The sequence below is a fragment of the Eubalaena glacialis genome, chromosome 6 (assembly GCF_028564815.1).
Source record: "Eubalaena glacialis isolate mEubGla1 chromosome 6, mEubGla1.1.hap2.+ XY, whole genome shotgun sequence".
Classification (NCBI taxonomy): domain Eukaryota; kingdom Metazoa; phylum Chordata; class Mammalia; order Artiodactyla; family Balaenidae; genus Eubalaena; species Eubalaena glacialis.
The window spans coordinates 23,430,846-23,444,974 of NC_083721.1; the positions used below are offsets into that span (position 1 = coordinate 23,430,846).

Below are 14,129 nucleotides of genomic sequence, written 5' to 3' on the forward strand. Positions count from 1 at the left end.
ATTAGAAAATAAGTTCCCTCAGCAACAAAACCTCAATTCTACTTATTTATTATTTTAATACCCTTTTCAAAATTAACTTTTCTTTTTCTATGGCCATTGAGATACAACTTTCCAGACTTTGAGTCAGGCTTAAGAAGGTCAGTTATGACCTAGAAACACATGCTAGAGCAGTGTTTCTAGTCCCTATAGTATATTCCTCAAAATTGATGTTAGGTCACTAATTTTATTTAACCCTTCTTAGCTCAGGAAATTTATTTAATGTACCAACACTAAGTGATAGTTATGATCTGATACCTATCATCGAATTAGAGAGAAAACAGTGAAAAACTAATGGAAGCATGTACAAAAGTATTTATTAAATTATATAGAGTTCTTTTGATATTACAATATGAAGTAGGTAAAAATATTCTGTACATAGAATAACTGCTTTAATTTTTTCTATACACGTTATGAGATTAATGTTTGTCTTTATTCTCCAAATACATTGTTTAATCTCACTGACTTATTAGAGATGTTAATTTTCACAATGGGTTCATGGAAGCATCTAATTCTGCTTTTATTACTCTAGTTCTGTTCTAATAGATTCTGTCTTCTTAATAGGCCACTGAACAAAGTTGTGTGCTCTATCTACTACAAGATAACATAGAATAATGTGTTTCTTGATTCATAATCTATAGGAAGTTAAACATTCTCTATATTACAATATGATTAGTCTTCCTTTTCCAGTGAAATTCAGGTTTAAATATTCAGATTCAATGTCTGCTATAAATCAACACTCACATAAGGAACACATTATCTCAATTTTGACTCCTAGCTTATAAAACATATAGTCCTGTGCACAGGGGAGTTGAAAGGTAGGGTCAAAGAAGCAATCAAGTAAAACTCATAAGAGTGTTCCTTACTTTCCAAATTTACCTATTTTATTTCCATAGAGGTTATCCAAATAAAAAATGCATTGCATATAGCTAAATAAAATTTTAAGTTGTTCAGCTGCGCTTTAATCCACTGTGGAATTCATGCAGTTTGAGGAACTAATAGATGAAGTAGCTCGGAATCATACAAAGAACAGTAATAAGTTATTTTTGAAATAGTTATTATTTCAATTACAGGTGAAAATATCAAGGTAAATGCAGCTATAAACATTTAGCGACTGAATCTTGCACATGAAAGTTTTTAATGTGAAGAAGTAATCTGTTGAGAAAGAAAATGTGGAGAAAATTATTCCTCCCCAAGATGGGCTATTGTTTGACCAATAAACATAACTTTATACTGAATCTTGGAATTTGCAATTGGGCCTGCAGAACATGATATTTGCAGGATGGAGGAGGTGGCAAAGGGAGAGAAAGAAAAACACAGGAATATGGAGATGATTTTAGTGTATTGGAGTACAAGGCATACCACTAAATGATATGGTAAAGATGAAGTGGATCAGAATGGTTGTATTTGGAGGCACAGGTCCTAGGTGATTGAGTTAAGATGGGACAGTGGATGAGGAGTCAATACAATCTCCACAGGCAAATTTCAATTCAGCCCTTACTGCTGCAAAAGCGTTTCTGCTATAAAGTCTCATGTTTTGTTCCCCAGCCCCACAGGTGACCAAGCCACCCAAATTCTGTAAGGTTCAGTTTGTCCACTACAAAATGTGAAAAAAAATCACTTTATGTATGATTATATATTTTTTTTCTTTTTTTTTCTTCCAAGAGTTAGCAATACCTTCCTTGAAATACAAAGGATATGAGGAATTACTTTTACAAATCTTACCATAGAAGCCCAAAGTTCTACTAATAAAATAGTGTTCCCTGCTAAAATGCTAATAGCTTTAGAGCAGTAACCCAGTAATTGAGTATCCATCAATTATAGCTATGTTTGAATTATGCAACCAATCATTTTCATTACGATATTTAAAATGAGATCCACTAGTAATTTTTGTAGTTAGAAAAAGCTGGCTCTTGGAAATTAAGAGGAGAGGGTTGGTAAGACAGAAATAAGATGGAATTGGGGAGAAACTAAAACTTTCTTTTATTGGTAGAGTAAACACGGATATTGAGTAAATAGGCAAAAGCAGGGCATTGCTAACATTAGGCTGGTTGGGGGCGGGGTGGGGGGAAGAAAGGTGAAATAATGGAAGCTAGAGCTTTACTGAAAACAAAACTTTTTCTTTTTCAAGTTTTAATCTGAGGCTGAGCCACATTAGCTACATGTAAAGGTAAAATATATTGATGACCTATCTAAATTTGAATCACTCAAAATTTTCTAATCTTATTATACTTAACACTTTACTTATCTGTGTCCTTGTATGTTTCACACACAACTTCTCATAGAAGACTAATTCTAATACACATTAAGGAAACCAAAGTAAACTTGGTCAGCATTTTAAATGGCAATTTATGTTTTCAAATATATACATATATTTCCCCTTGAATGTCTATTTCCATTTTGTGAATCTAATTGGCTCTAAACAGATGTAGTGATACTCCAGTGAACATTTTCATTTCAACAATGACTGGGACCACTATTTGCAATAGTGAGTGGGGGTGGGAGATGCTAAACATACTGTAATGGGTGGTTGAGTTCTGGATGGACCACTGTTATGCCACCCAAAGTGCCAATAATGTGCCTTTTTAGATACATAGGATTCATGACAGGAGCACTGTTATGGACTAAATTGTGTACATCCCCACAAATTCATATGTTAAAGTTCTAATCTCCAATGTGATTCTATTAGGAGATGTAGCCTTTAAAGAAGTAATTATGGTTACATGAGGTCCTTAGGATGGAGCCCTAATCCAAGAGGACTTATATTTTCATAAGAAGAGGAAGAAATACCAGAGGTGTGTGTGCACAGACAAAAGGCCATGTGAGGACACAGCAAGAAGGTAGCCATCCACAAGCCAAGGAGAGAGGCCTTGGGAAAAACCAAACCTGTTGAAACTTTGATCTTGGTCTTCCAGACTCCAGAACTGTGAGAAAACACATTTGTGTTGTTAAAGCCACTTGGTCTGTGGCATTTTGTTACGGCAGCCCTAGCAGACTAAGACAGCCTGTATAACGATAAAGGTAATTACTTTAACAGTATGTTGAAGACTCCATTGTTTAGCTGACCCAACTCCCAACTATAACACCTTTCTTTTAGTGGTGGTCATGAGACATATTCTATCTAATGAGACATAATTCTAATTCTGCTTTGTGGAGTTTTTGAAAAATGTGTATGGTATTGCTGGAAAAACAGACAAATTAAGCTTAAACAACCTATTGCTCCTTTTGTTCTTTTTGCTCTCTTCACTTTCTAAAGGTAGATGGGAGGGCAACATCTTAGGAACACATGATAATCTATATGAAGACAAAAGCCAACATGCTAAGGATGAAAGAAAATCAGGAAAAACAATTTGGACACCTGACTGTATAGCTGAACAAAGTCACAGCATTCCTACATATGCATGCTGTATTAATAAAACTCACTAATAGATGAAGAAAAGATACAGTTTGAAAGAATAAATATTTGCCATCATCAATTGAAATGAATGATTCTGGTTAAACTCAATATAACATTTGTGTTATTTCCAATATCAACTCTTCAAAAGGCCAAGACAAGCACAGCTTTTAGTTTTAGGTAGAAATTATACATATAGAGAGTATATTAAGCATATTTTTACAACTTGTCATTGAATTTCAGGGTTCACCATGGGATTTTATTGAGGTTACCTACAAATTCTTACCATTCATCTGGATCTTGTACCATAAATTCTTCTGGGTGCAATTGTAGGCCACAATCTGCATTCAAGTTATTTTCTCCCAGTTTAATTCCCACTAATTTGATTTAAGCATATGACCCTTACAGAGAGACTCTTTCCCTTCCAAAGAGTTTCCAGATGGTCAAATAAGAATGGCCAAGAAACCTGGCTTGACTACTGAAACACCATCAGATTCATAGAGAGACAGGTGAACCTTTCAGAGTTGTTTTGGAAGGGAGGCATGAAGCCTCCATAGCAGATTAGCCATAAGACACACACAGCTGTTCATCGTCCCCAGCTTGAAACCTGCAACAAAGAGGGGTCCTGGGAAGGGGATATCAGTTGGAAATGTAAAAGACTGAACTGGTGTCTAAAATTAATTGTTGACGTATGCTACTCAAAATTAGACTCCTTTTTACTATCCTTCAGAATTGAGATGTTTGGATACTATGTATAAAATAGACAACTGATGGAAACATACTGTACAGCACAGGGAACTCTACCTAATGCACTGTGGTAACCTAAATGGAAGGGAAGTCCAAAAGGGAGGGGATATCTGTATGTGTATGGCTGATTCATTTTGTTGTGCAGTGGAAGCTAACGCAACATTGTAAAGCAACCATACTCCAATAAAAATTAATTTAAAAAAATGAAAATATTTAGATGTTTGAATTTAAAAGCAACAACATTATAATTTAGAAAATTATGGATTTGTGGGAAAATAGTTAACATTCATCTATGTACTATTAAGGAGCAATTACACTATTTTCTAAAATATAACAAACTTGGAAAGTATTAATAAGTGTTCGGTAAACATAAACATGAAATTGAGACAATATGGGCCTAATCATAAACATTAGTAAAACAGAAGGTAAACAAAATAAATTAAAAATAAAATGATCACCTAAAATTCCAAGGTTTGCCTGATGTGGAGAAAAAAAATAGGGAATATTTTTCAATCTGTTTTGTGAGGCCACCATTACATATACACTATAAAACAAACAAACACAAAAAAGTAATCATGCCAACAGGAAGCCAGAAAAATTTTTAAATTTGGTGTTACATTTCAAAAATTGCAAGAAATGAGTAGGTGTTGGAATACAAAAAGATGTATGTGAATTAAAAATGATAGCTGCACATAATTTCATCACGGAAACAAATTTAAGGGAATTTATTAAACGTATTAAAGTGAATTTTGAAAGGACAGATAAGGAAAAAAATTAAAATAAATAGAATTGACACAGTATTATGGAGATAATCATAATCATTAGTAAATAAACTTTACAAAGTTTAATTAAAATTGTCTTTCACTTTTAACATATTCCACAGTAGACACAAATACTCAATGGTTCTTATGGCAAAGTTGTTATCAGAAATCACTTCTAGTGGACTTTGAAGTCATTTTCAGACGAAGGCAAAGTCTACCAGGTGACTTTCTTCATCACTCTGCAACTAGAGGACATCCTTCATCCCCTGCATAGAAGACAAGTCCCAAGGCAGCTTTGAGCTGTCCAAAATCCCATATTAGTGCTAATTAAACTTGAAGAAATCGATTCCTTCTTTCTCAAGTTAAATGTGGCCATTCTTTTTAAAATGTTGATTAAAGTGATTTATTTTGTAAAATCCATATTAAATAATAAATGTATTTTGAGTTAATAATTTAATAATTCATGAAAATGAATAATAAAGTAAATTTGAGATGTGATTTGTTTATCCTACCTACATTAACTAAAGTTGAGAAGATAGCTTAGCTTGAAGTTACTAAAATCAAGCAGAGTGGAAGGTGAAATATCCTGCTAACCTTGTCAGAAAAACAGGGAAAATGATATCTCATTGCTGAAATGTTGCTAAGTTTAGAAATCACAAGATGAAAACCATAGCATTATTTTGATTATCTACTCTTAGATTTTACAAAAAACAAACAAGTAAACATTCCACAACATATAATGATGAATTTCAGCAATGGAAAATTAGCATTTGAATTCCTATGAAAACACTTTATCATTGTTGTTACCTAATATGCATTCACTTCTGATATATCTATTAATTCAATGCAAATTTAATGCAACTTGAAAACACTGTGCAAAATGATAATAAACAGGGTACTTACACTTCTATATTTCACGATGTATTCCAAAATAGGGGCCCCTCCATCATCCTGTTTGGTGATACTGAGTTTAAAGCTCTTCCCACTGCTTGGCTGTCCATGTATCGATGGAGGACTTGGTTCACCTATATATGCAATACAACATTCTTGATATTTGCACAGACCTCATATATGTAGAGAAACTGAATTTTAATTAAAAAAAACACTGTCATGTAATCAAAATGTATGATGTTATCCTGGGTTTATCACTTTCTATTTGCCCTTTGTTGTGATATAAACTCTGATCCTCTTTTTACCCATCCAAGAAATAGAAACATTCTTAAATCTGGAAGTATCATGCCAAAATTGTGAAACCTCAGAACCAAATATAACGTTTATATTGCAAATGCTCTGAGAATAGAACTCATTACATTACACAAGTGTACAACTTTATTTCTTGTATTAATAGTCTACTATCATTTTTTTCTACTGTAAATAGTTTGTAAACATTTTGTAAATATTTATGAATATAAACATATTGTCATCAAACTATATAAAATATATACCTACCAGGAAATACAATAGCTTAGCAATTAGTTATCTGCTTTAATAAACAGTTTTTAGCTAGATGCAAATTTGAATAAAGAAATTTTGTAGTATCCAATCCATAGACGGGTTTCAAATTTGTCTTTTTTTTTAATTTTTAATTCTAGCTTCATGAAAATAGTTCCTTTTAGTGTTATTATTCATATGGAGATGGTCTTATAATAAAGATATTTGTAATATTTTTAATATGAACAGGGATCTACTGAAGTGGAAGAATTTTCTATATGAAGGATGCCATCACTGCTTGGCAACTTGGAATGGGAATTCTTTGTCCTGTGTCACTTATGTGATGTCCTTGGGCATGCACTGGCATTCTTTGCCTCTGTTTCCTCCAATTCCTTATGGATATGAATATGGATATGATAAGGTAATACTAAGAAACTTTAAGTGGGCATGCTTTAATTTGCAAGGTTCCAGAAAACTGTAGTACCTGGTCTACTCAGAGGAATGCCAAGACAGACAAACTAAGCAGAATATAGTGGAGAGGATGGCATGCCTCCCAAACTAGAGAATCTGGGGTTTTTCTCAGCAGATTACCTTTATTTCCAATACAGTGTTTATAAACTTAAGCAAGTGAGTATTTTATTTGAGAAAAGGCAAATCATTAAAGAAATATGACAATTGAGAGTGTTGGCATGCAAGTAAATAGTAAAACAGCCTTGTATGTATAGTACAACCATATAGAAATAAGGTAAATGGAGAAATTATACAGTGATTGTTCATTAAAGTTAATTAACTTAGTGTGAAGGTATTATGACATGACATGATTTACATGCAACATAATGTATTTTCAATAAATGAATTAAAACTTCTCCACAAAACAGTACAATAGTGTCTTAAAATAATTCAATAAGAGAATATGAGAAAAACTATGAAGGGTGGTGCTGCTGAGGATTATAAGCAGAGAAGGGATAGATCTCCATTTAAATAATGCAAAGTCGTTCTGGAATCACTTTAGTCTGAAAGTAGGATTATGAGTCAAGATGTACTTGCAGTCATCCTGGTGATCATAATAAAGAGGAACGGAAAAAGACACTGGCCTCAGGAATGGAGACAAGAGAACACACCTGACATTTTATGATAACCAACAGAAAAGAACTGGTCACAAATTAGTATAAGATAATTATTGTGGTCAGTTTGCCTGCCCTAATATAAGTATATAATAGACATGGTTATGTATAGATTATATAACGGTGTTTGTTTAGTCACACTCAAGTTTTCTCACATTTTTAAACAATTTATTCAACATAAAGGAAATCTATACTGTTTTAAGTCTATCTAACTTCATGTAAATGCGGTTGACTTCACTCCAAAACAGGATAGTAACAAGGAGGCTGCAATAGTTATTCTTCTTCTGCAGTCACCATTGCAATGGATTACTGTAGTAGTACCTTTTTCTCACACTTAGGGTCTATGTAATTCATGGAATAAAGGCAATGGTCATGCTTCAGCAAAAGACTAGAACATTAAACATGTTACATAGATACTCTCCTACTCTCTCACAGAATATAGTCTGGGCACTACAATCTAATTAATCAGACTGACTAAGTAGGACACCTTCCTGATTGGACAATTTCCTGAGAGCAATTTTACTGTATATATTGCAGCGCACTTTTCTTTTTCCCTTGCTCCAGAACAATGTTATTTTTTATAAATCTGAGATGCCACCATCTTCAGAAACCACTTCAACAAGGACATAATTCACTTCCTCCAAGTGTTGAAATGTCTCCCTGCATTTTAAAATTCCACTTAAATTTGCAAGTGAAGAGCATAGCAACAAAGAGAAAAACAGAGAAGATTACTTACGAACTGGTAATGTTTGGAAAATTTCTATTTTACTGTAGTCTCCTTGTCCTTTTCCATTTACAGCTGCAACTCTGATTTCATAAGTTGTATTCGGTTCCAGGTTGCTCAAAACAACAATTGCTAAAAGAAAAACAATATGCCTACGATTAATCCATTTTAATAAGTAAAACAAATCAAACTATTACAAAGCTGAGTGAACAATATCACTGTAAGTCTTTCCATGAAATACCTGAAAAAATTAAGAAATACACATAAGAAGAGAATGATTTCTGAACAATCCTCTTCTTCATCTCTATTTTAGCTTTCTACCCACATGCAGTAACTTTCAAAGAAGAAAATTAGTAGCTCCTTCTGTGATATTTACAATTCACAAAGTAGAAAGTGAAATATTTTCTTTCGTCTTTTTAATATTCAATTTAAAAAAAAGGATTTAAATAAAACATCTTTACAGCATGCATTCTCAAATACTTTGTCTACTCAAAATAGATGATTTCTACAGAAGTTAAAGGAGATATAGAATTCAATATCTAGAAGTCTGGCCTCCAGTATAAGGTGTTTGAGTCACATCAAAGAAGTGTCACTAAGTTGACTACTGTAATAGTGGATCATTTGTTCAATAATCTCAAATCAAATCAAATTATTTTTAACACTAGCTTGGAGCTTATCATCTCTTGTATTTTCTCTCTGAATTTCTTCTCAATTATATACCATACCAAGCCTGGATTCAACATGACACAAAGGAGAAGAAAGAATCTGAAAAAAGTACAGGGATATAAACGTTTATTAGAAACATCCCTGGGGAGTGTAGGCCCCTTTAATTTGCCAGAAAGTTTTAAACACAATTGCAGATTTCAAAATTTTGCATCTTTACAAATTCCTTCGGTGGAGCTAACAAAATTCCATAGTTGCTTCTATCCTTACTGTTTTTGCTAAAAAGGGCAAAAATTAACTAGTGGAAATGGCAATGCCTTGATGAACAATCAAAAGGAAGTTATGTCTGGCTTACATAATAACTTAAAGTCAGATGATCAATTCATAATAGAAGATATAATCAATCATAAAATAAAAGATTAAACCATAAGTAATCAGGATCACATTTGTAGCACTATTGATTAACATGAACAATGACTGAAGATGATACACAGTCAATAAAATTCCAGTATAATTTATTAACATGTTTCTGATAATTAATATATATTCATTAAATAACATTTTTCACTTTATGTTGAATGAATATACTTAATGAATTTGTTTTGATACTTCCCTGTGCTTCCTTCTTTTCCCTAATATTATCATATATACCAGATAAATATTAATGGCAAAAATATGGTTCAGATATCAACCAGACCTTACTTAATCCAGTACAGATGTTTCAAAATCATTAGAAAGGATACATTTCCAATTAGTAAAATTTATGTTTGTATTTCTCAGTTTCTCTACCTTGTAAGAAAACTTAACTTGCTTTTGAGAGTGCATGGCCTTGTCAAGCCTCAGATGAAAACACATGGTGTCAAAGTTAAGGAGGCCAACTGGGGAAAAACAGATTGGCAGGGAAATACAACTGATTAAAAGCTGCAAGGTAAATCGGAAAATTAAGACGTGAATTCAATTAGTTCTGACAAGCTAACAACCTGTGAGCTTTTTCAGGAAACCCAAACCCAGTTGTCCTGGAGTCAGTGAAATACATAATATCAGCCCAAGAAAAAGAAGACGACAACAGTGGAGAGACCGTTAGTGGACAGATGAAGCTGGTCATGAAGATTATGGAAAGGGAGAGGGAATCAAACTAAGAGTTAGGCAGCTAAAATGCTAAGAAGTTGGAATCCTATTGACCTTACGAGAGAAAGCTTCCACTCAAGGTCAGCATACGAAGGAATTCAAGGGTTAAAAATTCATCATATTTTATCATTTAATCAGTTAATACATATAGCAAATTTAAAGCCAAAGTGAGCTAGACCTGCAGAGATTAATGCTTTATAAAAGTGTGTTTATTCTTCAGGGCTTGTAACAAAAATGCTTGGGCCGTTGGACAATCAATACTGTCATGGAGTAGTTTGTATCTGATTATCCTCTTCTTTACCCTAATGAAGAATGACTTGATGTAGCATGGACATATGAGAGACTCCGGCAGGAAGTAACCAGACTGCAATAACCTTTGTAATAAGACACTTAGTGATGCAGACTTTAGACTCATGAAAGAAGTCATGTGGCTCTGGGCCAGATTCCACCACTGACTGAGATTCAACCAAGTCTTAGGACTGAGGTGGTCTCTCAACTTCTAAAAAGACACTTTTATTAAATGTCATAGAAACAAAGTATAAAAATAAGTTGAAAGAAGGTATAGATAAAAAATTGTGACTCATGAAATAACCACCCCTGTATATCAATTATTTATGCAAGTGGGGATATTATCTACAGACTGTGAAATAATACAAAATAATGGATCATCTAAAATTTATTCATCTTTAACTTTCTGTTTAATGGAAAAATATTTTATGTTTACAGGCAAAATAGTCTTAGTGATACTTATAAATCTTAACATGTACACAGATAATCTATACAGAGAGTAGGCTACACAAGAATATATGAGAGTTTGCCATAGATGCTTTTACTGCTACAGATAACTTTGGTATGTGACATGCCTCTCCATATTCTATGATGTAAAGATGCAGCTGCTACCATCATTTTAATATCAAGAGATAGACTGTAACTCAGCTCTGTGGAACTGGTAATGCTTAGACTCAATTGTTTGTCTTTATGTAATCAAACAAGAAAAGCAACGAATTTAAAGCACACAATTTTAATTGTAAATAAAATTCTTCATTTCATCAGAAGTGTGGAGATCAGACTGTTCATCTTTTTAGGTTAAAAATGCATAACAATAGAGCTATCAAAGTATCAGAGCAGATCAAATCAGGGAAAATTGAGGAAATTACTTGGATTAAACAATTAAAACAACACACACACACACACACACACACAAACACAAAGCAAAGCAACTCCATATTTTACTTGAATTATCTGAGTGATTCTAGTAAAACCTCTTTCTGGCTTGGATTGCCAGCATTCCTCTTTCTCTAACATTTCATAGGGATTGTGAGGAGTTTTGGGTGTCCCTCTACCTCTGCCAAGGGGAAACCTATTTCTTTAATTGTGTTCTGATCAAGTCAGAACTGATTTTCCCCATGTTTCCTCTTATTTTTCTGTTCTGTGTCAAGACTCTCCTCTTTACTGACGAGTTTCACAGCAGAGCAGTTTGCCGAGGAGAGGAGAAAAGAGGGCAAAATGATGACGGAGCTGTTATTACAACATCGGGCTAAAACACTTAAATGTAAAGTGGATGAGGGAGGCCTTATAGAGGACCTTCCAATTTATAGGGGAGAGGTGTGGAAATAAGCCTATTAATGCCAGTTTTACAAAGTGATATACAAGAAATCAGTCTGTTTTTGAGTTCTGACTCTGAAGGTTTTGGTACAATAACCCTTATTGTGAGGCTTATTAACATTGTGTGAACATAAAGATTACTGTGGGAAATAGAAAGAACTCCATAAATTGGGACTAATTTAAAGAGAGGGAAAGGAAAAGATTCAGGGGAGGCAAAGCCTACGTCTGTAATTTGACTTGCCTTTCTTTAATGAGAGGATGTATACATGAAATCATCCATAATTTACTGGCATATTACCAAACATAGGGTTTCTGAATACACAAGGTAGGGCTTGAAAGCAAACCACCACTTGAAATACAAATGCTGTGTACTCTATAATAGAGCACCTCAAATTATGAAGTTAGTTAATGAAAGATGTTCTTTCCCCAAATGTGTCCATACAATAGAACAACAGAACCACAAACTAAGGTGTGGGAATGGTTTCTTTCTCTACAATTTATTAGAAATTCAAACTCAAAAATTAGGTGAAAGTAGGTCTAGATTACAAACCATTAAAAGTTCTCTAAGGACAAATGGCATACATTAAGGTCTTTCATAGTTACATTCAGTCAGCATGATTTGGAAACCATACTGCAATTCTTCTGAAAGTTATAAACAATCATGAATTTTTCTTTGACATGGCAACAGGGACAGTTTCTATAAAAAAGCTAATTTCCCTCACTAATATAATGTTTCTGCTTGATTTAAATATAATTGAGTTTCATAAATGGCCATTTTGTCACCTGGCTATAAATGTAAAATGTACAGCAAAATACTGAAATGCATAAAAACAATGACATTTTAACTGGCAAATGAAAGGGAAATAGGAACTTTTTAAACATTATTTTTACAAGTATGGAAATGATATTACTAGAGAGAAAAATCTGAAGTTGTATGCTCTCTTTAAGAAGGGAATAAACTTTATTAAAAGAAGTTGAACAAAATAAGTTTAGTTTGTTCAGATAATGAATTGTAAATTCCTCCCTTTGGCTGTCAAGAGAAGCAGAGGTTACAGAATATTTACAACCCATGGAGCAAAATAAATTACATATTTACAAACTAATTATGCTGAGCAAAGGTCTAAAGTGAGATTAAATTTAGTCATGTTTTCTTAACTCTCTTAAACCCCAGATGTCTCCACGCATTTTTCCTGTCATTCAATGTAGGGAGATAAGGACTCCCTCCATGTAGAACTGCTGTATCATCCACCTAAAATGGAACTGTTCAGGTTGTCAAGAACTGTGAAACATGTCAGATAGCTATGCGAAATCACAAAGCTTGGCTAGGATAGAACTGATCGTTCAAAATTACACTTGTTGTTAATCTCCTTAGATAAATCTGAAAGCATAATGAAATCCCCGAAGTTTCTCACCTGAGATTCAGCTTTTGTTCTCTAAACAATTAAAACAAGACAAAGAAAGCTTTCGTTTTGAGGGAGAGAATTCTGACTCCTTTCTGCAGAAGTTTGCAATAGGCTTGAAAAAAAATAAAAGTAATTTTTTACCTTTTTTATCCCTAATGTAGAATTTTTTAATACTTTGACTCCAGTTATTCTTTACATACATAAGAATGACTTCAGGGATAGTTTCATTACTAATGAAAAGTGTCTTTAAGTTTTCTTAAACAGTTTATGTAAATAATCATCTCAGTTCAATTATATTTTCATTTATTTTTGAAAATATAAATTTGTATTTTTGTACAAATTATACTGTGTTTCAAGATTCCATTAGTTGCAAAGAATATGATCTCACCTTTTTAAAAGTACCTTAGAGACTTTTATGGATGATAATATATAACTTGTATAAATATATATTATAATATAAATAACATTTTTCGATACAGTTTTTTGTAATAAATAATTCATATGAATATATATTTTGATGAACAGTAGAAAGAAAAATTAACCAGATGATTATGTGCTGTTTGTGTGGGGCTTTTATTCAACGCATTGATGACACTATTTTAAAATCACAGATCATCATTTCTGAATCTTCATAATTATTTCTTTACTATACTTCTTTTTATGTTCTTTTTCATCATGAGTATAAACTATGCATAAAAACAATATGGTCATTTAATAATTGAGTTTTAACTGATGCAAGATTTTACACAAGAAGTACTTGTTGTCCCTTGAAATTAAATGGCTTCTCCTTGAAATATACTCTCTTTGTAAAAACCTTGATTTGAAAACAGAAAAGTTCCATCAAAATTATTTTCATAAACTAATCACACTTTTTAAATTTAAAATATAATTATTTCTTATCACATAGAAATTATTCATCTAAGGGGAGTTCAATTGATTTTTTTTAAGATCCACTTAGTACATAAAATATGAGAGATATATAATTACCAAAAATTTTCTTCTATAGTCTAAAGCAATAGGTTTTTATAAAATACTCATGAAATCTCTTGATGATTAAAAGTAATCAGAATATTATTTTTCACTCACAAATATGCTAATTTCTCAAAATGTCTA

General features: G+C 32.7%; 1 protein-coding gene across 1 annotated transcript in view; it reads right to left on the reverse strand.

The window, feature by feature from the left end:
• The window catches only part of NCAM2 (neural cell adhesion molecule 2), a 200,320-nt gene that overhangs the window by 40,186 nt on the left and 146,005 nt on the right, over positions 1-14,129 (reverse strand). The window contains exons 11-12 of the mRNA XM_061192956.1: positions 8,230-8,349; positions 5,842-5,963 (exon numbers count right to left, since the gene is read on the reverse strand). Of these exons, the coding sequence (XP_061048939.1) occupies positions 5,842-5,963; positions 8,230-8,349 (242 nt within the window). The remainder of the gene's footprint in view (positions 1-5,841; positions 5,964-8,229; positions 8,350-14,129) is intronic.